Source organism: Nyctereutes procyonoides, unplaced genomic scaffold (genome assembly GCF_905146905.1).
Source record: "Nyctereutes procyonoides isolate TBG_1078 unplaced genomic scaffold, NYPRO_anot_genome, whole genome shotgun sequence".
Taxonomy (NCBI): domain Eukaryota; kingdom Metazoa; phylum Chordata; class Mammalia; order Carnivora; family Canidae; genus Nyctereutes; species Nyctereutes procyonoides.
Genome location: NW_026575160.1, coordinates 9,373,107 through 9,400,319, shown reverse-complemented (window position 1 = coordinate 9,400,319; position 27,213 = coordinate 9,373,107). Strand labels below are relative to the sequence as shown.

Below are 27,213 nucleotides of genomic sequence, written 5' to 3'. Positions count from 1 at the left end.
AGTCAACTTGAGAAAGAACACAATCATGCTTTTGCAAGTACTACACCAGAGGAAGTCTAATTAGGCTAACCACATAATTAATTCATTATGAATAAATTCAGACCTGCTTTCAGAAATAAATTATACCTCAGATAATTACTGTTGAAGACTATCGTTTACTTAATTGGTGTGTGAATTATCCAAAAACCTGAACTTTCTCTTCTTATTATGCTTGTGACTATTTCTAATTTAGCTTCAAACAAATCTGGTAACATAGGAACTTAATGGTAACAAAGTACTCCGAAACCAATTTTGTTCCTAGAGAAAGAAAGAAAGAAAAAAAAAAGGATTTCTAATTGTAAACCTCTTGTTGTGAAGTTTTCTACTTATAAAGGCTGGGGACTGTTTTTCTTCACGCTGAGATTAAGATCACAACCTTCATTTCTGTGTGCTGTGAATTATTTTCATTTGCTTCCATGACAACCTATCATATATACCCTTCCGTCTTACCAGCTGTCTCAGAATGAGGATCAGAGCAGATCTGTTCCTAGAGTATTATGACTTCTTCTCTCCTTGAGACTGACCTGACCCTATGAGTATCTGGGGTGGTGGAGGCGGAGGGGAGGGTGGAGGTGAGGTGGGGGTGGGGGCAGAGGTTGGTGAGAAGAGAAAGGAAGAAGAGGATGGGAGGGCGGTGGGTGGACAAGCTCAGAAGCTTTCTCTTACTGGCCAGTATCTTTAGTCTCTGGGTTTACTGTTGTCCAAAACCATCCTGAGCACCTTCTCTGGGCCAGTTACTTAGGAGACAGAAAAATAAATACGGTTGTTCCTACTTTGTTCTTCTTATTCTACTCCAATATACTGGGAAGAACACAATGATTAAGGAAACACATACTCGGCCCCGACTATGTGCGAGGAACTCTGTAATATCTGGGGACATGAAAATAAACACAAGACGGCTTCTGTCCTCTAGATGACAATCTCATGAAAAAAACAGACTACAACCCCAGGTGATAACAGAATGTGACAGATGTGTCATAGAGGTTTGCAAAACTCGCTGGGGAATATGGAGCTGGGGAAAGAGAATTGGAGCAACCAGACGACTTCAGAAATCTTTGCGTCATCTTCTTTTATTTTTTATTTTTTCAAGTGGGCTCCACCCCCAGCATGGTGCCCAACGTGGGGCCGGAACTCACAACCCTGAGGTCAAGACCTGAGCTGATATAAAGAGTGGGATGCTCAACTGACTGAGTCACCCAGGCACCCCTCTTTGCATCTTCTTAATCAAGCAAAAGCTTCTCCCGCTGTGATCAAGCGCCACTACTGCATCAGGACTAGAACGTAAAATGGTGTTGCCCAAGACAAACCTGCACCAGGCTGTTCTCTGGAATTGAAGTGATGGTTTTAAAGCTTGTTCTCAGTTTATCCAAGCATGCAGGAATGTATTTATCAAAAAGAATAGTTAAATTGGCCTTTTCTGATTGATGCCGCCTTCTGTCTATCCAACTGGCCACATACCTGAAAAAGAACACAGAAAGTGCTTTTATTGAACACTGGGCTTGAAGAGCAGAATTTCACCAACTCAAAAGCTTCCCCCCCCCCCTTCAACACAGCTTGGTGCCATCCTTCAGGGACATGTTTAGTGAGTTCATTCTATTTCTCAAACTGCAAATATTTTTAAATGACCCCTTAAAAACTTGTTCTAATGGCCATTTTTACCTTAATGAAAAAAAAATGTAAAAGAAACTCCTAATAGCACTTAGAAGGCAAACATAATAGAGTCTAAGTAGGCCATTACTGAGCATTTATAAGGAAGTGCAGCGTGTCATTTCCTAAGGGATTGAAACTAGTTTCATAGGGTAGGCCTTATTTATGAAAACAGCTTGGGATTTTTCTTGATTAATCTTGGCATCAATTACTTGGAAATGACAAGTCCATTACATATAAAAAGGTGAAAATTCCATAGGGGCTATTTCAAAGTCCCTCCTTTTCCACTGGACTGGATGTAACTCCACCCTGATAAGCAGATAATGTGTTTCCAATAAGTAGCTCTGAAATGGTATCTCATGCTTGGGTACATGTGTATTAATCTGAAGCCTATAGAATGTTATCCATTTTGATACATTAATACCCCTAACATATTAATAAAATCATACTTATCAATAAAACGAAACATAGCCTAGTAGGTCCCACAGTAGTCTCCAGAGAGAAACTGTGTGATGTTAAATGAAAAGCAATTGCTTGAAAAGTTCTCATCAAACAGGAGGCAGTGATAATAAATACATTTAGCTGCCAGCAGAGCAGCTATACAATTACAGCTGTATCTTGCTATATAAGCAAATCAGATTTCACATTTCTACCATCAGAAGAAATTAAGGCAAGATAATTATCCTATAAAAGTCTCCCTTTGGTTTTTACAAAGTGCCACAATAGGGCTCTATTAACCATTCAATCACATTTACACCATAGTGAGATTTATAAAATATCAACTGTCAAAACTTCTTCAGGTCCAAGAGAAATGGTTTTCAGTTGAAGTCCAGTTGCGTGACAGTAATTTGAGAGAGCATCTCTGGGTGATAGGGACAGCAGGCAACCTGTCCCATTCCATTGGAACAATGGAAAACAAGTGTTAGTTATTGGAAGTGGAGGCACTAAGGCCTCACCTACCTTTTAGCAACTTGTTCAACTGCACAGCAGCTGCCGGAAGTAGAATCTTAGTGTCCAGATCTTGCTGGGGCCATGGGGGTGGCAAGGGGCTTGCTCAGGGAGAGACTTCTAAAGTCAGACTGCCTGGATCAGTATCCCAGCCCCACCATTTTTAAACTGTCACATAGGGTGAGCTGCTGAACCTCTCTGTGCTTCCAGTTTCTCACAAACTTCCTAGATTGTTGAGGATTAGGTGGTTTCTCGTGTAAATGCTCGGATTACAATCTGACACACAACAAATTCTCAATAAATGCTATCCAGCAGAGAGACGGTTGAAGTCAGAGAACTGGGTTCAGATCCTGACTCAGCCTATGTCTGCTTCTGCTTGAGGCAGGATAGTCCTATAGGGCAGCCCAAAAGTTGGCGGCCAGTGCTCTGATAGGTACAACAAATTCTACCTTCGCCCCCTGCTCTTTGGTGTCAGTGGGAGCAGAAGCCTATGGGGGATAACCAGGGGCTGAAGCCTCAAGAGAGCCAAGAAGGGGAAAAGGGATTTGCCCTTGGGGGCAGGTGAGAGCTACCTCACTGATCCACCCTGGTAGTAGCCCAGGTTTCAAAGAGAAAACCTACCAGGCCTATGAGCAAATGCTGTCCTTATAGAAATTATCTCTATAGGGAAGGATTTGAATTCAACCGAACCAGGAGACATGGCAAAAGGAGACATGGCAAAAGGCCATCTTGCATGCCCCGCTAAAAGGCCTCAAATGATCCCTGTTAGGAGTCAACCATACCATATAGCATAGGGAGTCAAAAAGTCTATATTATCAAATATAAGCAGTTTAAAATTTCTCATATAAATTATGGATAAATTTTCATAGTTTGGAATAAAAACAGATATTAAAACATAGTGAATTCAGAAACACACTATAATCTTCAGCAATGGCAAAAATTGAAGATAGAGATCTTTGGTGACAATTCTTTCCACCTTACTCCATAAAAAAGTTCCTTACGGTTTCTAAGAGATGTTATACATTTGAACATGACCCAATGAAAGTTAGGGCTATTAGAGGACATACAACTGAAAATGACATAGTAAAATGGCACACTTTATTTCTTACCTACATAAGAGATCATTGGTGCCCCTGCCTTAGAAAGTAGCCACACTGTGATGCCTTAATGCATCATCTTCATCCCAATATCCAGGTCACTGGACTCTACGGCATTTTTGAATGTGTTCCATATAATCAACTGTGTTGCCCTTCCCTTCTTCAGAGGTGCTATTCACATGAATCTAAGACCTTCTAGTTTGGAACTAACTAGGTGGCCAAAGTTTTCACACTTCTAAACAGTTTTCAATTTATTACTTAATAGTCTGGGACTGCAATAGTGTCCTGTAGGAGAACAAGAACTCATCAGAGCTCTCATTATATAATGTGCCCCCAACAGCAAACTGCAGGTTCTCTCTCTTTCACGGTGACCTGGAAAAATGGCAGAAGTTATGGTGTGCTGACTGGTACTGCATGTCAATGATTTCTGAATCATCATTATATGTTTGCAAATATAAACAGGATGGAAGGATGGGATTGCAGGGGTAAAAGACAACAAGCTTATCTGATGCAGGTGAAAGGATGAGAGAGACAGAGTCAAAAAGATATTATCAACTAAAGTAATAAAGGAATAAGTATGATCTAAAGATGTGGCTCCTAAAAGTTATCTTCCAGTAATCTCTTAGAATCAGACTAAATTCCAGAGATATCCCCACTGTTTCCTATCATTATCTGTGGGTTGAGGAATACACCATTGGGTAGATCTCATTTTCAATTATGTTCGCTTTAAATAATTTTAAATTAAGTGATTTAAAAAATTTTAAGTGGATTTAATAATTCTGAATAAATTTAAATAATTCATTGCCTGTTTGCTTTTCCTTTTCTATGCATTTAATCCCTTTTTATGCATTTCATCCCTTTCTAATGGGAAAAAATCTTGCTGATAATATTTTAGAAATTTTCTTCTAATTCTGGTTCTTTTTCTATTCCTCAAGATCTCAACAGACATACATGAACTGTTCAGCATTCATCTAGTAAGCTTACTTAGGACTGAGAAGTAAAATAGTATTTGATCTCTATAGCCAGTCACATGTTCATGTGATTTTAAGGATGTTTGTTGTCTGGCACAATGTGTTCTGTGTCTGTTAAGTGTGGATAAAATATTATTTTTTAGAAGAACTCAGTGAATTTAAAAATATCTAAGAAGCTTACTTGATAATGACACTACCTTCAGTCCTTGAATAGAATCACAGAGAGACACCATAAACAAAGCATTTTATCATCTCTTCTATCCACAATAACTTAGGGTTTAAAACAATATGAATTAAGAATGTATCTGCCAGTTCTGTTTACTGAAAGAGCTTAAAAGCAAGGACTTATCGGTAGCAATGAGCACACCTAGCATCCCTATCTTGGATTCTAAATACCATTCCTTATACAAAAAGTAGTTTCTTGTGGTTCTTTGGAGAAAGGACTGAATCCAGCGAGTGTCAGGGAAGAATGAAATGAGCCAGAATCATATGGTTAGCCAGAAAGCCAAGCACTCAAAGATTGAGAATGAAAAGTGAAAAAGATCATGTAAGGGGGCTGCCTGGAAGGGGCTCTTATTGGCAAATTTGGGACAAAGTGAGTATTCAAATAGGATAATGTTCATAATGAACTATAATCCACTGAACTAAAAGAAAAGAAACCATGAATAGAAAATGATACCCATGAAGAAAGAGGGAGAGGGGGAGAGAAAGTGAGAGACACAAACAGAGGGAGGAAGAGGGATGCAGGAGGGAGAGAGAGGATGGGGAGGAAAGAAGAGGAATTATTTATAGGAGAATGTCACCTCATATATATAAATAGAATGAATGAATTAGGAAGTTCACCACTTTGTAACCACCAATGGGTCACTCTTCTAGGCATCTGGCTTATTACCCTCAAAACTGTAAATGTCATGAAACAAAAAGGTGGGAGGCTAGTCTACATTAAAGGAGAATACACACACAATTAGAGGCAGTGCATGGTCCTTGTTTTGACAAGGGCTTTAAAACAGACAAATCTACCGAGGAAATTTCTCAGTTAACTGAGAAAATTTGAAAAATTACTGTTTATTAAATAATACTGTATCAAGAACAAATTTCTTAGGTATGTGAATTGTACTATGTTCATGTAGGAGAGTATCCTAGTTCTTAGGGGACAGATGCTCAAGTACTCAGTGGTAAAGGGGCTAATGTCTTCAGATAATTTTGTAAAAATAAATAGAAGTAGAAAATGCGCCTCTATGTCCATGAGAGAATATGCACATTCAGAGAGAAAGTTAATGTAGTAAGATGGTAACAATTGGTACTGTAGAAAAAAAGTATATGGTGTACTACTAGCATTTCAAATTTTCTATAATTTTGAACACTTTCAAATTAAAAAGTTGGGGGAAATTGAGTCCTAAGATATCAGTTTAGAAAACTGGGTTAAAAAAAAAACTGGGTTGATAATTTTATCTCAGAGACAATTAAGGATTGAATAAGTCAATACATCAAACCTATCCCGTAATTAATATTATGACATTAAAGTAAGATAGCAATGTATCCAAAAAATATGGAGTGAAAACATATCCCCCAATCTGAAAAAGCCACTTTTTTGTAGTTCATTTAAAGATTCTGGTAGTAGGAGGTAAAAATATAAAAATATCCTTTAGAGAAGATCTCCATTGTTTTGGATAATGACTGTGGTCACACACATGAAAATTAAAACTTACCCATTAATCTTGGATAAAACAAAAGCCGCCATAAAAACAAAGTGTAATGGTGAAGACAGAGTTGTTTAACTTTCTTAAGGAATGCAAATTGGGTGTCTTTTCTAATCAAGTAAGACTCTTTGACCTATTAGATAAAAGTCCTCATTGAAATAAGGATTTAGACAGCTTTTATTAGCACAAATCTCCATGTGATGTTACTGAGACTGAATTATAGACCTTGGGAACTGTGAGGTTCATGATTGAAATCAGACAACACGCAGGGGGGTGGGGGGTCCCCTGAAGGAAATGTGGTGTGTGGAATGCCTCTGCTCTTTGTATGGGAGGGAGACAAGGGATACTGGAAATTCTCTATTAGGCAGCCCCCAAACCCATAGAAGCATCCTTAGAAGACAGTCTGAATCCTAGCCGAGCAAAGGACTTACTAGCTCAAGAAGACCTATCCATTTTAGGCTTTTGAAAATCACCCTTTCCCCAGACAAATCCAATAAAACACTGTTAAACACAGAAGCCTGGGCATGGGCATACTTGGCTGTAGACTCAAGGAATAAGACTTTTAATGAACAAATCAGTACCCAAAGTAGCCTGGAGAAGTGCATCAGTTAAGCATATGGGCAGGGAACAGAGGTCATCCTCAAATCAGGGTCACAGGGAAGGATCACAAGCAAGACTTGGCTTGCCAAAGGTGGGCATGGAGCTGGGAAACTGGGAAGGAGAGAGCCATGCCACAGTTATTAATGGAGCCTGCTTAGTATACCTGTGCTTGCAGGAACAAGGGAATGAGGGACTACCAAAATGTGGAAGGGATGGATCTCACACTGAGATTTAGAGGAAGATGACCTGCAGGTGAGGGACACAGTCATCCTGATGTGACATACTTATTCTGAATCAAAGCATTACCGCTGTTCATGCATGGCTGTTCATGTATGAACATACATTTTTATATGACATTAATATATTTATATAAGTGACTTCTTTATATCTCAGTGCTCCATATGGCCTATTATTATTACTTATTCACTTATTGGACAAATACTGAGTTCTTAAGATGTACAAGGTATGAACGACTAAAACTGACAAATGCATACAGGTACTAATTTTATTATCTTTAACTCAGCCTACTCAATTAGCTTTCAATTTATTTGCTAATACCTTCTTCAAATGATCGCATTAAATTTTAGTTTTTAAAACTAAGATTGAGAAAAAGAAACATTCACAACAATAAAAACAAAAAACAAACAAGATTTAAAACATGGGCAAAAGATTGAAGTAAACATTTCTCCAGAGAAAATATGCAAACGGCCAATAAGCACAAGAAAAGATGCTCAGTATGACTAATCATTAGGGAAATGTAAATCAAAACCAGAGTGACATACCATTTCACACCCAATAGGATGGCTGTCATAAGAAATAGAGAAAATTACAAGTGTTGGTGAGAATGTGCAGAAATTGGAGCCCTTGTACACTGTTGGAAGGAATGCAAAATGGTGCAGCCACTATGGAAAACAGCACGGTGGTTCCAATAAAAATTAAAAATAGAATTACCATATGATCTAGCGATTCCACTTGTGAGTATACATCCAAAATAATTGGAAACAAGGACTCAAAGATATATCTTATGCCCATGTTCACAAAAGCATTATTGGCAACAACCAAAAGTAGAAGCAGCCCAAGAACCTATCAACAGATGAATGGATGAGTAAAATGTATACATACAATGGAACATCATTCAGGCTTAAAAAGGCAAGAAATTCTGGAACATGCTGTAACATGGATAAACTTTGAAGACATTATGCTAAGTGAAATAAGCTTATCACAAAAAGATAATTACCGTATGATTCCCTTTATAAGCAGTACCTAGCAGAATCAGATTCATAGAGGTAGAAAGGGAAAAGGCACCGAGGGCTGGGTGTATTGGGTAGTTACTGTTTAATGGGTATGGGGCTTCTGTTTGGGAGGATGAAAAAAGTTATGAAGATGGCTGGTGGTGATGGTTGTATAACAATGTGAACGTACGTACTACCACTGAACTGTACACTTAAACATGGTTAAAATATTTTCTGTTATGTATATTTTATCACAATCAAAAAAAGAAGAAAACCAGTACTCACGGATTCCAGCCCAAATCTTGTGGGTTCACATACAGAATACCGGCTCTGGAAACAGTAGCTGGGGTTGCAGTCCGTAAGTGATGAACCTCAAAGAGCAGCCTCATGGAGGGAGTAAGTGCTATGCGCTCATTGCTGGCCAAGGTCAGCACCTGGAGAGAGCAGCACAGCATAACAGACTCGCTGTCAAGTTCCGGGGCAAAGGCCATGCAGCTAACTCACCATCACAACACAAAGTACTCCCTCTCCCGCGGCCCCCTGTACAAGTGCCAAAAGCAATGAGCTCACTGTCCCAATGGAAGGGTGGTCCGAATAAAGATCTCAGTTAATCCCAGAGGGCAGCTCCCTGACCCTTGAGGAACAAACTCACCAACATGGACTCATTCATGCCAACCTTTCAATATCTGTAGTAATTACTACTAACAGAAGACATTGGCTCTAAATGCTCATTACATTTAAAGGCCTGAACACCATAAAAAATAAACTTTGTTTAGAATCTGAAATTCCACAATTATCAATTGTCCTGTAGAAACTCATGCAAGTATAAAGATCTCAGACCTACAATTTATGATGAACAATGTCTTAATGCAGAAAAGCAGTAATTACTGCTTATTTAAGAGGGTTAGTAATTCTGTTCTGTAGCAAGGATGATTACCTATTTCTTTCACCTGACCCTACCACAGACCTTGTGCTGCTTTAAGTGGTGTCTCATGGACTTGGAACATTGCTTTTTGTTTTTGCTGGGAATGCTGGATTAGCCATAGCAAATGCTTAGAAATGCATTTTGTAGCCATAGGAACTACTTAATTTTAATGGCAAAATTTCATCATTTTTTTCTTTTTATTATAAAAAGAAAACTTGATCAAAGTTTTAATAATTTATGCCTGGCTCTTAGAAAATGGTAAGGCATGTACCAAATTCTCAGATATATCTCTCTTTAAAGATGGTTACATTTATTCAGATAAGAAGAATGTATTTCCCTTCAACTCTTTAACAGTGAAATTCCGAGAATTATGAGGATAGTGCCACTTATCAAAATAGCAATTCCATAAAGAACATTAGGTTCATGATTAAAAACTAGTATTCAAGTCAACAAGTGAATAGATCTTACTACACTCCAGGTGTGATATTTAAGATTCAGCACTAAGGTATTATTCACCTTGTTATCATCCATGACGGTATTTAGGGACTCAATCCACATGGGATCAATATCTCCATCCACGATGATCCATTTTGGCCCATCATGCTTAAGATTCGCTTGTTCTCGCAGAATGGATGAGAAGAGACCTACACATTAAGAGTAAATGATCCTAATATAGAATGGACTTCAGTGCTGTTTATGTCTAAAATAAACTGCAATTATGTCTATGGGAAGCCCTTTTATTAAATAAATAAATTTGCTGTACATTTGCTGCCTTTTTCTGATGGGGATGTGGGATACCTTTTGAGCCATATCTGGACTGCAGACCAATGGGTAAGTTTTACTTCCATGAGGATGCACCTTAACTTCTCTGAGGCTTTCCCACACATCAAAGATGATAGTAGGGCCACTGGGTGGCTCAGTTGGTTACATGACTGCCTTCAGCTCATGATCCCAGGGTTCTGGGATCAAGCCCTGCCCCAGGCTTCCTATTCAGCAGGGAGTCTACTTTTCCCTCTTCCTTTGCCCCCCTTCCAGTTCATTCTGCTTAAATAAATAAATAAAATCTTTAAAAGAAAATGATAGTAGCTTCCTTGAAGAACAGTTGGAGGGATTTATAGAAGAAAACATACATGCAACGCAAAACTTATACCCAAAGAAGACATTATCCTCTCCCCTATATGTATGCTTAGTATCTATTTCAGGCCAAGCATTAGTTTATTCCATTGTTCTCCATTTTTCTCTAACAATATTCATGGGAGAGAATTCTGAAGTTAACTCAGAAGTGTTTTTTTACACTTCTTTGAGAAATTTGGTCATTTGTTTATGACTTCATAAGATTAGAAGATAAAAACCTTTTATTTATTTATTGGTCTTACATTCTTTTATTATATGTATATGCAAATCTGTTTTATGTACAATAATTGGTTCTATCAAATCATCATACCGAGGCCTTCTACTGGTAATCTTCCCCAAGATAGATTCAGGTGAGATTAGGTATTTGCACACTTCGTGGACTAATGACACTTGAGACTTTGTGACTGATTTCGTTTTTTATTTTTTATTTTTTATTTATTTATGATAGTCACACACAGAGAGAGAGGCAGAGACATAGGCAGAGGGAGAAGCAGGCTCCATGCACTGGGAGCCCGATGTGGGATTCGATCCCGGGTCTCCAGGATCGCGCCCTGGGCCAAAGGCAGGCGCCAAACCGCTGCGCCACCCAGGGATCCCTGATTTCGGTTTTGAGGTCATGCACACAATTCAGACTAGACTCAATACAATATTAAGGTGATAAAAGAGGGCTGAAAGCTAGGATGGGACTTGGAAGGAGTAAACTATGTATTTTGCTTGCACTGGAGCCACCACGTGACCAGCAACCACTGTGCATGTCTCAGAGCTCTTTTTACTGCAGTGTGAGGGGCTTCTGAACATCTACAGTGACTGTGTGGTAGGAGGACAGACAGCAGATGGGACCCGCTGTACACTTTGCTGGGGGCTCATTTCTTCTCCATCTCTCCTTTCTTGGGTTCTTGTTTCAGCTTGTCATCAGCCAGGACAGCTTCGATTACATCTTTGGCCAGCAAGGAGCAGCACAGTTTCAGGGGGAAAGCAGAGCTCCTTGGCGATGTCGGTGTTCTCCATGGTCAAGGCTTCCTCCACCGTATCCCCTTTTACCCATTCAGGTGCTAACAAGCTGGAGTCAACTGCAGACCCACAGCCAAATGTTTTAAACCTGGAGGCCACAAATTTCCCCTTTTCATCCACTTGAATCTGCAATTTCATTATATCACCATATGCTAGGGCCCCTACCAATCTGCTTCCAGCATTTTTTGACGTCTTGTCAAGGGACCCCACATTTCTAGGATTTTCATAATGATCAACAACCTTCTTGTGAGAGCTGGGCCAGAGCCAACAGTACCTGGGCAGGCAGACGTGGGCTCAAGAGCAGCAGGGCCAATACCACCCATCTCAGCCAGCCAGCTCCAGCCACCGCCATCCCCCGGGATTGCATTTGTGCAGACCCATGCCTATTTTTTTTTTTTAAGATTTATTTTAGAGTGGAACAGAGGGGCAAAAGGAGAGGGAGCATCCTTAAGCAGACTCCCTGCTGAGCATGGAACTGGACCTGGGACTCGATCCCATAACCCTGACGTCATGACCTGAGATGAAATTAACAGTTGGATGTTCAACCAACTGAGCCACCCAAGCACCCCAATAAAAATATTTCAAATCCATAAGCCTTTTTGCTGTCACTACTTATCCAAGTATTGTGTGTGTTACATGATGTATTTAATAACTACCGCTTTTTCAAAACTCAGGTATATAATATTGTAAGAAAAACTGTTTTGATACATGTATGTGGAAGGTTTTGTTTCCTCTGTGAAATATTTTGTGTAAACAATAAATGACAGTATGTAGAATCTATTACCATGACTCATTTTTCAAAAAGGGTAGGGGGCACCTGGGTGGCTCAGTTGGTTAAGTGTCTGTCTTCAGCTCAGGTCATGATCCCAGAGTCCTGGGATTGAGCCCCACATTGTGCTCCCTGCTCAGTGCAAAGTCTGCTTCTTCCTCTCTCTCTGCACCTCCCCTCTGTTCCTGCTCTCTTTCTCTCTCCCTCTCTCTCAAATAAATAAATAAAATCTTAAAAAAAAGCCAGCATCCTTTTCTAATGATCACTTATCTGAACGGTTTCCACAGGTTTTCAGCATAAACCAGTATTATTCCCTTTCTGCCACAGTCCTTTAAAAAAAATGATAGAAAGGCTAAGAGTAAATTTTGATTGTCCCCAAATTAAGGAAATGATGTATACACATGGTAAGAAAACAGAGAATGGCGAGGCGTGCTCCTATAGGATCCTTAGCAAAGTCGTCTCTGATGTGGGAATTGACCAGACACCTAAGGCATGCGGATTACCAGTAGTGCTGCAAATGGTGGGAACACCAAGTGCAGAGGCCCCATGGAGGGAAGATCCTTGGCATGTTTAAGGAAGAGCAAAGACGCCAGAGTGTATGGATTACGATAAGTGAGGAGCAAAGCACAGGAAATGAGATCAGAGATGGGGATGGGGGATCTAATCACAATGAACCTTCTAAGCCTGGGATAAAGGTTGGATTCTAAGGGAGATGGAACCCACTGGAAACTGCAAGCAGAGAACTCCTATTTTGAAGAGGGCCCTCTTGTCTGTTGTATGAAAAATGAACTGCAGGGAGACTAGAGTGGGGACTACTGCACAAATACAGACAAGAGGTGACAGTACAGGCTAACGGGAGCAGAAGAAAAGACAAAAGGTACTGGGAGACAATAGATTATTTAAAGGTAAAGCCTGTAGGATTTGCTGTGAGGTTGAACGTATGGCATGAAACGGGGGAAAGGACTCAAAGATGATGCCAAGATTAGTGTATTTACTGAAATGGAAAGTAGTAACAAATTTTAACAAAAGGATCTGCTTGTCTGCAAAGACTTTCAGGACAAGAAACATGTCCCATTAACTTTGGTCCTTGGTGTCTAGAACAGAGTCTGCCTGAAACTCCATCTGTGTCTGGTAGCAGATACTTTACAAATTCACCTGAGGCATTCAAGTTCATTTCCTTCTTGGTTTACAGGGTGTCCTGACATAATTGACATGGGATAAAATACACAGCTCTGAGCGCAAACTTGCTGAATGCAAATTGACCACTTATTCAAATCTAATTTTAATTTATTGGTTATAAATGCTGTTGTGAGCTACTATATTTCCAATAATGCCAACACATAAACAATAAATCTACAGCTATGACCGAAATTGGCCTGAACCGAGAAATGGTTTTCTGGATAAAGAAATTTTAGCACTTGTAAAGGGGAAATACTACTTGCCATCTTTCCATTCTCGAGTAGCGTGATGTATGAAACCAAAGAGTTCATCTGTTGTCACAGCTTTGGGGTTTAAGTCATTCCAAGTAGGTTTTTGTTTCATGTTAATGTATGTTCGGTTCAGCGTTCTCAAAATCTGAAGGGAAGAAGGAAAGAAGCTAAGAAAATTAATACTCCTGTAAGGCAAATGGAAAGTAAATGATTTCTAAAGGATTTTCTTTATTCATTTTATGTTTCTAGAAATTCTTCGGGTGTTAAGTATGGGAAAAAATTTGATGTGGGAACATTTTCATTACCATTGTCAAAAATTTAATCCTATAATCACTTAGGATCTCTTCACCTGATTCTTTGAATCCTGTAGACTAGAGTAAGTCACTCTATCATTTGAGATTTTTTAAACATGTATGCAAATAAGTAAACAAATGTTCCTGTTTAGGTTATTAAAATCCACTCTGCCTGTATGTAGGTGCATCAGAATCGCTTAGTGGATGTTAAGACTCGGATGGCCGGGCCTAATCCTGGAATTTCTAATTCAGTAGGTCTAGGGTGGGACTGAGGATTTACATTTTCTAGTAACATCCTAGGTGATGCCTGTGATGCTAGTCTGGACGTGCTTTGACACCTAATGACCTAGAGCAACAGTTCTCAGCAGGAGATACCCTGGACCTGAGGAAGAGGCCATGCTACTGAACAGAAGCCACGGATGCTGCTCAATATCCTACAATGGATGCACAGGTCAGCCACCACAGAAAAGAGTTATTTGACCCAGCACATTAACAGTGAATGAAGCTGAGAAACTCTGATCTAGGTAATTTGAGAAAAAGAATCCGTGAAGCTAAGAATTTACTGGATAGATGCTTTATCTGTGTCTGTTTAATTAACTGACACTTTACCCCAAATACCTGCCCCAACTATCCTTTTTTGCTTTCTCTGAAAAGCCATGATTTTTATTTTAGATATTTATCATCCTGACCTACTCATAGGCGTTTGAAAGACTGGTAAACAACTGCCAAAGACTTTGGAAGAGTAAGTTGCTAAGTAACATGGCCCTGAGCTCCAGTGTTCTAGTTCTATCAGCTTAAGTAAAGGTTGAATAGAACAGAATCAGTGAAGACTAGATGAAAGAAATTGAATGCCTTAGGAATATTAAGCTTGTATTTTTAGAAACCATTAATCTACTGGAAATTACAGAATTTAATTTTATCCTTCCCTGAACCATGGCCCACATCTGAAACTTACTCTAACAAAATAATTACAGGTCTATCAGTTATCTACTTCAATATTTCAGTTATTACATTTTTCACTAGAACATCCCAATACCGGGCTTCCCTTTGCAATTGTTCTACTTCGGGTTGTGATCTAAATACTGGCAAGTTCCATAGGCACCCGTGTTCTAAAGTCTCATATGCCTACTGATTATTTTTAGTCTTTGGCTACTCAACATGTTTATACCTAAGCACCCTGAATTAAAATGCATATAATTCTTCATATATGGTCTGCCAACCAAGAAAATATGTTGCCAGGATTGTCCATAAGATCAAACAAAATCAAGCAGTGGAGTAAAAATGGGGGAAGAATAATACCCAGAATATATCATCGCTGTGCACAATAAATCACACATAATGCACCCACCACAGCATATAACAGGTACCCCCCAAAATGTGGGTTTTGCCATCTCCCTTGCTTTTCAAGTTTTCTTTTGCTCCTTATAGAGGGCTGCTTGTCTGAGAACATACCGAAGGAAAATATATGTTTTTTCTTAGTGATATGGGAAAGAGAATCTAAACTAGCTTGGGAGAGATCAAAAAAAAAAAAAAAAAGTAGTTTTGATAAATATGGAAAGCCCAATCTTCTTCCAGCTTGCTTTTCCTATTTGAACACAAGGTTCTATTTGTTAAATTCTCTTTGCCACGGATATGAAAAAACAAAACAAAACAAAACAAAACAGTGTCAACTGATCAAAAAGCAGTATTAGGGTCCCAGATTCTAACTCAAATTATGGGGAACTTCGATGAAGCGAACTCTTAAACAGAAAGGAAAATATGCCCAACCAACGTTTGTTCCTTCTGTGGCTGAAAACTAACAGGCAATTTACCATACCTTACTCTTGCCCGTGCCTGCGTTGCCAACCACAAACACAGAGTGCCGCACAGCCAACAGTTCCTCAAGCTGGACAACCTGCCAACCGAACAGTCACCAGTTCCTTTCATGAGTTGGTGATTTAACAACAAAGTAAAAAACTAAAAACAAAAACAAAAACAGGAATCCCCCTTCCCCCCTCCACAAGAAATCCCTACCCACTTCTGGTTAATTCTTTACTTAAAACTCAAGCCAGGGCAGCCCGGGTGGCTCAGTGGTTTAGTGCCGCCTGCAGCCCAGGGCATGATCCTGGAGACCTGGGATCAATCCCACGTCGGGCTCCCTGCATGGGGCCTGCTTCTTGAAGCTCTGCTTGTGTCTTGGCCTCTCTCTCTCTCTCTCTCTCTCTCTCTCTGTGTCTCTCATGAATAAATAAATAAATAAAATCTTAAAAAAAAAAAAAAACCCTCAAGCCACCTCCCACTGACAAAATTACATTCCAGGAAAGTTATGAGAGATGACAAGTGCCAACTCCAGTTTCTCCTGGATCTCCCCAAGTACAACATGGGAGCAAGAATGAAGAAAAACCATTACTCAGTGAGTCACTGATAACAGGCAGAAGGGAGGTCCATTAGTGCTTTATGTGGCAGGAATTCCTGACCAAACCAAGGCCTCCTCACAAAGTGCTGGACACAAAGAGTACACAGCGAATTACCGACCCTTGAGTAATGACACCCATCCTTTAAGATACCTAAGATAGACGCTGAGTGTATTTTAATGTCCAAGTATTCACTACACCCAAGTAGAGCAAGCCTATGCACAAGCCCTTGAGGAGTCAGATGTCATACGTGCCAACATTTCTTTCCCTACTCAAAGCACGTGCTAATGATTCACTTCCTGTTTTCTCTAAGGTGGAGAGAGCAAAATTAATTTCTGAGCCATGTCACTAAGAACAACAAGGGGATTTTTGCCAACTACTGAAAAGTATGCTTACGCTTACAACCATAAGTTCCATAGAAGTTCCTTCCATAGTTCCATAGAAGGAACTATGTTCCTTCTCCTGGAATCAAACTATAAAATATCTCTCTTTTCTATCGTAAAGCCTGTCAATTTAGAATACTTTAAAGAACACATTAAGTATAAAGGTCCGTGGCATACGTAAGTTAACATTTTGGCTAATGACCACTTAGATTAGAGTCATTCCCATTGTAAATCTCAAGAGCTGCCATGAAAAGCACAAGCTGCTTTTACCTTAAGGGTGAAGCTCTCCTCAGGCTGCAGCCGGAGCTCCAAGGTGGACTGCCTAACCACCTGTTCAAAGTGTGGCGCCCTCCTCCGGGGCACATCTAGGGCTGGGAACAGGTCACCAACCAGTCCCAAAAACACGGGAATGTCATCCGTCACTATTTTAGGCAGGTTGAAGTCCCTTAATGCTCTCATGAGTACCTGGAAAGAAAACACTTTATTGAAAAAGCCAAGACAGGGTGTAACAAACACCTCTACAACTGAAGATGTTATTTTTACTTTACATCTAAAGCATGGGATATTGATACTGGTCCTCTATTAGGATGGCCTTCAGGGATCCCTGGGTGGCTCAGCGGTTGAGCACCTGCCTTTGGCCCAGGGTGTGATCCCGTGGTCCCGGGATTGAGTCCCACATCAGGCTCCCTTCATGGAGCCTGCTTCTCCCTCTGTCTGTGTCTCTGCCCCTCTCTCTCTCTCTCTCTCTCTGTGTGTGTGTGTGTGTGTGTGTGTCTCATAAATAAATAAATAAAATCTTAAAAAAAAAAAAAAAGGATGGCTTTCTACCTAGAGGGAGGGTCAACGCTTACAAGTTCACCTATCCGAACACGAGAAAGCTCTGCTGTTATCACAAACCTCAGACTCCAGGCAGCAAGAAGGCTCTGATCCTCCAATGATCTATTCTGATCTTGACAAAGGGTCTGAGGCTCTTCCCTCTTTATTCCTCAAACTCCAGGATATAAATTAACCAGGCCCATCAGATCATTTTGTTCAAAGAGAATCTCTGAGAATCTCAGACTGACAAACTGAACTGTTTTTAGTTTGGCTATTTGTTCTGTATTGGCTGAAAACTAAAGAGGGCTTTTGATTTTAAAAGCAGTAAACTGAACATCAGGATGACTTTTACAGAAAGAGATAAGCAATTCAAACAGCAGTAACAAGACAGCAGAACAAAGAAATGCAAGAAAATCCCAACCCAATTATGAGTTATGACTGAGAGGAGGAGAAAGAAGTATCATAGAAATAGAGAATTAGGGAAGTATCCTTTAACATGAAGAGAAGCTCTAAAGAAATCGATCTTTTTCAGCCTCTCAAGCCATATGGAATACATACAGCCCTGCATATCCATGTTCTCGCTACTTAATAAAGGAAAAATACTTCAAAAAGATTAGAGCAAAAGGCTGTTATTGTTTCTCCCCAGCAGAGGTAAAACAGTCCCCTAGCAGCTGTGAATGACCACCTAAGCATTTCCCTGGTGTCAGGCGATCATCCTTCCTATTCATTGTTCACACTCATCTTCCATCCCACAGAAGGAACACACTTTGCTCCATTAGATTCTGTCTTCACTGACTTTTCAGGATTCATATCCCAACTCAATCAGATTTTCTAAATGTTCCTCAGAGGAAATCAACCAGCGGTTGCTGAATTATTTGAGTATGACCTCCAAAATATTTTTTTGGGGCTGATATTTCAAAAGCACCTAGAAGGGTACTTGACGGGATGAGCACTGGGTGATAATGCCATATGTTGGCAAACTGAACTCCAATAAAAAATAAAAATAAGGGCAGCCCGGGTGGCTCAGCGGTTTGGCGCCGCCTTTGGCCCAGGGCGTGATCCTGGAGACCCGGGATCAAGTTCCACGTCGGACTCCCTGCGTGGAGCCTGCTTCTCCCTCTGCCTGTGTCTCTGCCCCTCTCTGTCTCTCCTCTCTGTGTATTCTCATGAATAAATAAATAAAATCTTTTAAAAAAATATATTTAAAAAAATAAAAATTTAAAAATTTAAACAAAATTTAAAAATTTAAGAAAACAAAAACAAAAGCACCTAGAAAAATCCCATTTTCATTCCTCTAGTCCTATCCTTAAGCTCCAGAATACTTGCCATTTGTAACGTTAAGAAATGCCAGTCCTCAAAACATTCTACACGAAAGAGAGAGAGAACTGTTGAAAGTTGCGCTCCGCGAGGCCCACCTTCCCAGGACGCGCCTTCATTCCCGTGAAGCCGCCCAGCTACTCAGCTGAGCACCACAACCGTGTCAGTCAGCACTGCCCTACCTGATCTTCGGGCCTGTTTTTATCCCCGCGTTTCAGGGAGCCAGCTACAACCAAGACAGATTTGATAGCGCGAAGTCCCCAGTCATAGTGATCCTATAAAAATCAAAACATAGGTTATATTTTCTCAAAAATTTTATGAGGGAGTAAGATTGTCACTTCAGAGGTAAGAGTCAAAAGCTCTAAGGAAAAAGTTCAGACAAATACATGCTTTAGGGATGGGAAGTAGGATCTTCTTCTCTGGGAAACTGTAAAAATCACGTCCGTTCGGCATCCTCCTGCCTCATGCTCCTGGCTCTGTGCCTCTGTCAGCAGATCTCTTCCCGCCACACTGAGCTGCCATGTGTGCCCCTGGCTCCACCTGTCTTCCCCGCTCTTCTCCCCCATCAAGCTAACTCAGAGGTTGAACTACCAGGACGTTTTCACCTCCAAACACGCATGCTTCTCCAGTTAAATGGACAACCTTGTGAGTCCACCCCTCCCAGCCCAGATCTCTATCTGCCCTAAATACTCTACGTCAAAATCACTTGGACGCTCCAGCCCTGATGGTGGCATTTAATACAGTCCAAGCTGTGTTATTACAATTCAGTGACAAAATAGTACCTCTGCTTTGAGACTTTTTGCATAATCCTGATGGAAGATTCCTTTCATAGGCTCTGGGATGCTGGAGGACAGAGCCCAGACCCACTCCTTTCTATCTTCTAGGTCCCAACATGGTGCACTGCTCAGGGCAGGTGCTCAGTAAAGGGACAATGAATTAACGGACTGATCACATATAACTGGCCTACTGTCTTTTGCCTTTCATCTACAACCCACAGAGTGATGGCCCTTCTCTAAAATATCTCCCAACTGGGCCTCTGGGAAAATCTCCACCCTCTCCAAGTATCATCATCTATATAAAAAGGCCACATAAAAGAACCTAACCACGTTACAGGGCTGTTGTAGGAATAAAATTGAGTTAATGCTTTGTGGGCAGTGAAACAATATATCCGTGTATAAATATGTCCTTCTTCAATCCATTAGTGAATAAAGTCAATTTGGTAGGTCTTGACCATCATTCCTGCTGGTAATAAAACAGAACAGAATAGAATGAACAATTTCAGAATGTGTTGCAAAAAAGAGGGGTAAGAAGTGTTTGGTGAAAATGTTTGTTTCAGCTGTGCATATGACACACATGGTTGCGTCCTAAGTATCAACAGAAGTAGTATTTTTTACTGTGAGTCATGGAAAAAAAAAATCAGTTGAGAGCCACTGATTAAGAAATTGACTAGAGGGGATCCCTGGGTGGCGCAGCGGTTTGGCACCTGCCTTTGGCCCAGGGCGCGATCCTGGAGACCTGGGATCGAATCCCACGTCAGGCTCCTGGTGCATGGAGCCTGCGTCTCCCTCTGCATGTGTCTCTGCCTCTCTCTCTCTCTCTGTGACTATCATAAATTAAAAAAAAAAAAGAAATTGACTAGAGCTTGTGAAGAGGAAGAAAGGGGGAAAAACTGGAGTGTGGAGGCCAGAGAGGTTAGGAAGGAGGTTAGGTCAGTGCAGTAAAAACATGAAAGGAAAGGAGTTAGAACAATTCTGGACACAGGTTGAAGAGAAGTTGGTGACCCTCCAAACATGTAAATGTGATAAGTGCTAAAATAATCTTCACCATTTTCATTACGTCATTCCCTTAGTAAAAAATGTGCACTGGTGAGGCACCTTGGCAGCTTCGTCGACTGGTCAAGCATCCAACTCAGGATTTCAGCTCAGGTCATGATCTCAGGGTTGTGAGATCAAGCCCCATGCCAGGCTCTATGCTCCTCAGGGTGTCTGCTTGAGATTCTCTCTCCCTTTTCCCCTGCAGCCCGCCCCCAGCCACCCATGTGTGTGTTCTCTCATAAATGAATGAATGAATGAATGAATGAATGAATGAATTCTTTTAAAAAGTCCACTGATTCTTTTTAAATTCATCCCTACAGCTTAGAAAAGCAACTGTTCCTAACTCAGGCCTTCTGTCCTGGCCTTATGGTCTTCCCTCATCTCAGCTAGGACACCTGTCTAGTTGGACAACACTTCCCTTGCCTAGAAGTTGTACCTTACTCCCAAAACCTCCCTCTTATAACTATGATAATCTTCTCATTCTGCATTTTCTTCTAATTTTTATTTCTTGTAAATGCAATCTCCTAAGTTTTCTGAGCTCCAAAATCTGAGTGCCCCTATTTCATGTGTTCTCGTATACCCTCATCACCACCAACAACAAACATATTACTTGGATATAGTAAATGTCTCACTAAATGTCTAAATGTCAGCCCTGGAAACGGATGTGGCTACATCTCTGTGTTGCCTGGGTTCGATGACATTTTTTTCTTCCAACTTCTGCCTATGATAAAATAAAAATGAACTCCTTGTCAAAATAAAAAGGATATTACAAACAAGGAGAAAAATATAAAAATCCTCACAGTCTGATTACCCAGAGACAAAAATTAAAAACCACAATGTATTTTCCAGTCACTTTATATATATATATAAAATATATATTATGCATAAATAATATATTTAATATATATATTAAAAATACAGAGTATCTAAAATATAAAACATATGCAAATTGTAGATCACATCTAGTCTGGTATGCTGTTTTTCGTATATAACACTGTCATAAATGTTTTCCATATTATTAAATTCGTTATGAATTCCCTCCAGATTGTAAATTTATAGTTATTAAAATGACAACATGAATTTCTCTCTCAAACCCAAATTCCACCTCAACAGCAGGTAATTTAAAATGAGTACATCTGTCAGTACAGGTAACTATGTGGTTCTGTGGTATTTTAATACTTTCATGCTGGAAATCTGTAAAATAATGTCACCAGGACTTAATGAAAGGTCATCAAGAGACTGAAGTCAAAGGTGACCACAAAGCTGAATTAAAAAATAACAATACTAGTACCTATGTCATTTTTGTAGCACATCAGCAACTTCAGTGAAACATCAAGAAGCTAGTGACTAGACAGGAATAAAAGGCACAGCACAGAGAATACAGTCAGTGGTAGTAATACTCTTGTATGGTGACAGACCGTAGCTACACTTATGATAAGCATAGCATAATGTATAGAGAGATCAAATCACTATAGTGTACACCCAAAACAAATAACATCACTGCCAACAATACTTTTAAAAAAAAATTAAAAAGTAAGCTAGTGAGGAGAGTTAAAAGTCTGACCCACTTCAGAGACTAGGGAACTATAGAGAAAAGTAAAAACAAAAACAAAAAAGCCAATCCCACCTTCAAGTAAAACATTATCACCAAAATGAGAGAAATTTTAATTTAACATGTATTTTTTTAAAAGATGTATTTATTTGGAGAGCATGAGAGAGAGAGAGAGCGGGAAGAGGGCAGAAGGGTGTGGGGTAGAGGCAGACTCCCCACTCAGCAGGGAGCCCTAACTCAGGGCCGGATCCCAGGACCCCAGGATCATGACCTGAGCCAAAGGCAGATGCTTGACGACTGAGCCACCCAGAAGCCCTTAATTTAACATTTCTTGAGAGATCTTCAGAAAAATCAGGTCTTAAGAACACTCCTGTCATCTCTCGCTAGAAAATAATGTTCTTACCAAGAAAGGAAGACATCATAAAATTCCATGCATTATTATAGCATTGTTGAAAGTGAAAGAAAATCACATAGCCCATTGATAAAATCACATACCATTGTACAACCCATTGGTACTGTACGAAGTACCAATAAAACAGTCAACTTAAGGGGTGCTTGGGTGGCTCAGTGGGTTAAGTATCTGCCTCAGGTCATGATCCCGAGGTCCTGGGATCAAACCCCACATCGGTCTCCCTGCTCAGCAGAGAGTCTGCTTCTCCCCCTCCCTGCAAGCACCTTTCCCTTCCCACTGCTCATGCTCTCTCTAATAAATAAATAAAATCTTTTTAAAAAATCAACTTAAGGGATGCCTGGGTGGCTCAGTGGTTGAGCATCTGCCTTTCTCAGGTCACGATCCTGGGGTCTTGGGATCAAGTCCTGCATCAGGTTCCCTGCAGGGAGCCTGCTTCTCCCTCTGCCTATGTCTCAGCCTCTCTCTCTGTATCTCTCAGGAATAAATAAATAAAATCTCCAAAAAAAAGTCAACTTAAAATATCTCAAAGTTTAATTTTAGAAAAAAATAAGAACTATAAAATATTTTCAAAATATTATGGAAAATCAAAAATTACTCCAAAATGTCTGATGCAATGTGTGTGATAAATTACCCAGCATTTATATATCCAAAGCAGCTTTAATGGGATGTAAAAACCAAGCAAAGGAAAAAAAAAAAAAAAAAGAAAAGCCCCTCACCTGCTTGGAGAGGAGCCCCCTGCAGAGCGTGTACAATGTAACGAACTTGCGGGCTAAGGAGCGGGCCTCTGCAAACCCTTCAGCCACTAACATGATTTCACAGATTAGCTCAATGTCAGGGGCCACCATGGCACAGGGCCTAAAAAGTAAATAAGAAATTCAACTTTACAATGTTATAAGGTGGTAAGTGCCAATTGCTGAAATCAAGTGATTAATTTGTACCAACATTCTAACCATTCCCAAGCACCTCTGTCCATCACAGCCAACAAGCTCCTTCACTTCAACTACAAAATGTCCCCTCTGTTACCAGATATGTAGACAAAGATGGAACATGTGAAAATGGCAGAAGAATGGGTGTAGGAGTTTAAGGGAAATGTTTGGTGTATCCAGGAAACTTCTAGAAGTTGTCACTTTGCAAAGATGAGTGCTATCTGGTGCTGGAGGCCACTTTTTCCCATGGCCAGTGCTTGGCTGGTAAATGTTTAATGACCGGCTCTCCAAAAAATAGCATTGCTGGTTTTCTGAAATAAATACCTCCCCCATGGCTAACTTCAACCTCTCAATACATCGCTAAATGTGGGCCTGGCAAGAGATGCGCAGCAGCACACCGCCAAGCAGACAAAACAGATATGAAGGACCCAAGAGCATCAATATTAACAAAATAGTAAAATTTAATTAGGAAGCGATGCATTTTGAGTATTTTTTGCCTTTGTTTTAAATACAGTCACATGTTCATATAATTTAGTTTCTATCAGTGGCTGTGCTTAAACAACAAACTCAAAAATTTCATGAAAATTTAACCCTCAGCTCTTTCAAGGTGGTACAGGCCATTTCCAGCATACCACTGCCTCAGGCCAGCTTTGTTAGGCTTTTAAGATCAAAATTTACTGAAACGTAACGTTTAAATCCCCTTTTTGGAAGGGGACTTCCAGAAAGGCCTCCCCAAAGACTGCCGTTTAATGCAAAATCTCAAAAAAAAAATTCCATGCAACTGAAGTGCAAAGAAGGAACCAAGAAAGTAAGTAAGCCTGTGTTTTGAGACTTCTTAAAGCACACAGTCCAATAATATTTATCCACCTGCTCTTGTAAATATAATTATAGTCTAATTCATGCATATCTAATTTTCACACTGAACATTCCTAAGTTTCTTTGGAGCTGTGCCACGAGAACTTCTCCTACTTAAACTGAGCCCACACTTTCCCCACATTTTTGTACTCTAGCATATGATAGAAGCAATAAAGATGAACAGAAGTAGGGGAGAGAAAAAGTGGTAACTGACTTGCTTGGTACGTGCGTTAATATTAAGGACTTGTATTTACTAGCACTTTCTTCATGCCATAGGGGGGTGCTACAAGCTTTTCATGCACTTTCTCCCTTAACTCTCACAACTCTAGGAAGTGGCTATTCTTCTCACTTGTATTTTGGAGAGGTGCAGACCAAGGTTCTGAGAAGGGCAAGCACATGCCCAGGCCCCATAGCAGGGAGGTGGTGGAGTCATGGTGCTCTTAAGGCTCAGGCATTCTGCCTCCACTCATGAATCCTACCTGCATCATCCAAATTGTCCTTCAAACTTTGCTGATGCAAGTACTAGCACCCCAACATCAATGATGCTGTCCATAGTTAAACCAAATTTATGAAAACATCACCAAACAATTCCAAGTTTTAAGACCCGAGTGAAAACAGGTAGGAGACGAACTGGGATACAAATGTAAAAATACTGCACAGATGTAAAAGTTTCAAATAAAAGCATTCTATAATCATTACATTTCTAGGATCGTTATTCTCTAAGATTATTTTTCAAGAAAAACATATTACAGAACTGTTGTGCTAGACAAAGCTGTTTTATGAGGAAAGGAAAACATTCAGTAAGCATGCTAGATAGAGTAGTTGACAATTTGGGAGAATAATTCTGTTTAATACCCTTGTTACCTACCAAAACAAGTTCTCAATAAATAAAGTACTAAAATTAAAAAGTATAAAAATTAGGAGAAAATACAAATGAAACATGGTTATGTAAGCTTATGTAAGTAAATCTTAAGCTTAAAAGAAATGAAAGAAATCTCTAAAAGCTACAGAGGTTCTTACTTTGTATGTTAAGTGGCATATCCTTTTGAGGGCAGACAGTGAAAAATACATAGTGTGAACACCCGAGAGCTCTTTAAAAATGTTAACTGATAAGCCTCAAGCTCAACAAAGCAAGAAAAGGAGAGAAGACAAAAGTTATCCATGACACACATGGACTTCAGGACCTCACTATTGATAAGGGAATATCATGAACAAATGAATGCCATTGCATTCAATAATCTGGATAATGTGAAGAGATTTCTTAAAAGATGCAAATTATCACAACTAATTCGAGAACAAAAAAACATCTGAAAGACTCCATATCTATTAAAGAAATTGAGTTTAGCATTGAAAAAACTGCCACAAAGAAAAATCTAGGCCCAGATGGCTTCACTGAATAATTCTATCATATATTTATGGGATAAATAATACCAATTCTACACAAACTCTGAAGAAAATAGACAAGAAAACGGTCAACTCATTACACCAGTTTAGTATCATCCCAATATCAAAACAAGTTAAATATATTATAACAAAGGACACTACAGACCAATATCCCTCTGGTGTAGATATAAAAATCCTTAACAAAGTAGTAGCATATTGAATCCAGCAACAAATATAACTATAAAAATAGTATCTCCTGACCAAGTGGAATTTATCCCAGGAATGCAACACTGAAGAACTGTTTAGCATTTGAAAAATCAATCAATATCATCCAGCACATTAACACAAATAAAGATAAAACCACATGAAAACTGTAAACTAGAACTTCTGGAAGAAAACATACTTGAAAACTTTTACAACATGGGGCTAGTCAAACTTTCTTCACCAGCATATTTTAAAAAGCAAATTGCTAAACTATATTATGCCAAATTTAAAACTTCTTTCATGGACCCCAGTAAGAAAGTTAAAAGGCATGCTACATGTTAAGAGAAAAATATTTGCAATATATGAATTTAACAAAGGAAGCACATACAATACAGCACTTCACAAAAGTGAAGTATGGTAATGGCCAGTAAGTTATATGAGAAAATGTTCAACATCATTAGCCATCATGGAAATGCAACAAACTAAACCCACAATGACCTGCTACTATGTATCTCTTAGATAGTCTGAAACTGAAAAGACTGGATATATGAAGTTTTGCTAAGAATGTACAGCAAGTGGAATTCTCATACACTGATGGTGAGACTGTAAAGCAGTATAACCATCTTGGAATTCAGATTGGCAGATTCTGATGAAGTCAAACACACATTTGCCATGAAACTTTCACGCATATTTACCCAAAAGAAAATGTATGTTCACACAAAGATTGTAGATGAATGTTCACAGCAGCTTTACTCATAAAAGCTCCAAGATGGAAATAACTCAAATGTCCATCAACTGGTGGATGAATCTACAAATTGTAGTATGTCTCCACAATAGAGTACACATCAGCTTCAAAAAGGAACTACTGCTATGCTCAACTTGGAAGAATTCCAAAACCTTCACATTCAAGGGAAGAGGCTAAGAGAAACAAGTACATGCTGTACAGGGTCATTTAACATGAACTCAAAGAATGACAAATTTAACCTAAAGTCACAGAAAGCCCATCTGTGGTATGGGTGTTAACCTCAAAGAGGCACAAGACAGCTCCCCAGTTGTGTTGGAAATATTCCAAACCTTGATTGTGGTAATTTTTTCACCAACGGTACCCTTAAATGCATGCATTTTATTATATGGAATTTTACCTGAACAAGGTTGATTTAAAACAGGAGTTAAACATAACTGGTTCAGATCTAGCACAGCTTCTCTAACAGACTGTTAGTAAGGATATATGTTGGTAAAATGTTTTTGGAAAGCAGGTCATCAATAGGTCATCAATCATTCACCAGGTAGCTCTACATGTAGGAATCTATTCTGGGTAATAATCTGAAATAGGTAACTCTTCATGTGAAGAGATGTTTATAG

At 39.6% G+C, this 27,213-nt stretch overlaps 1 protein-coding gene and 1 pseudogene across 1 annotated transcript in view; both read right to left on the bottom strand.

The window, feature by feature from the left end:
* The window catches only part of DNAH11 (dynein axonemal heavy chain 11), a 299,232-nt gene that overhangs the window by 162,099 nt on the left and 109,920 nt on the right, over positions 1–27,213 (bottom strand). The window contains exons 34-41 of the mRNA XM_055314731.1: positions 23,200–23,338; positions 18,888–18,980; positions 16,843–17,037; positions 15,613–15,690; positions 13,516–13,648; positions 9,676–9,803; positions 8,520–8,668; positions 1,347–1,497 (exon numbers count right to left, since the gene is read on the bottom strand). Of these exons, the coding sequence (XP_055170706.1) occupies positions 1,347–1,497; positions 8,520–8,668; positions 9,676–9,803; positions 13,516–13,648; positions 15,613–15,690; positions 16,843–17,037; positions 18,888–18,980; positions 23,200–23,338 (1,066 nt within the window). The remainder of the gene's footprint in view (positions 1–1,346; positions 1,498–8,519; positions 8,669–9,675; positions 9,804–13,515; positions 13,649–15,612; positions 15,691–16,842; positions 17,038–18,887; positions 18,981–23,199; positions 23,339–27,213) is intronic.
* On the bottom strand, positions 11,157–11,656 carry LOC129502878 (iron-sulfur cluster assembly enzyme ISCU-like; annotated as a pseudogene).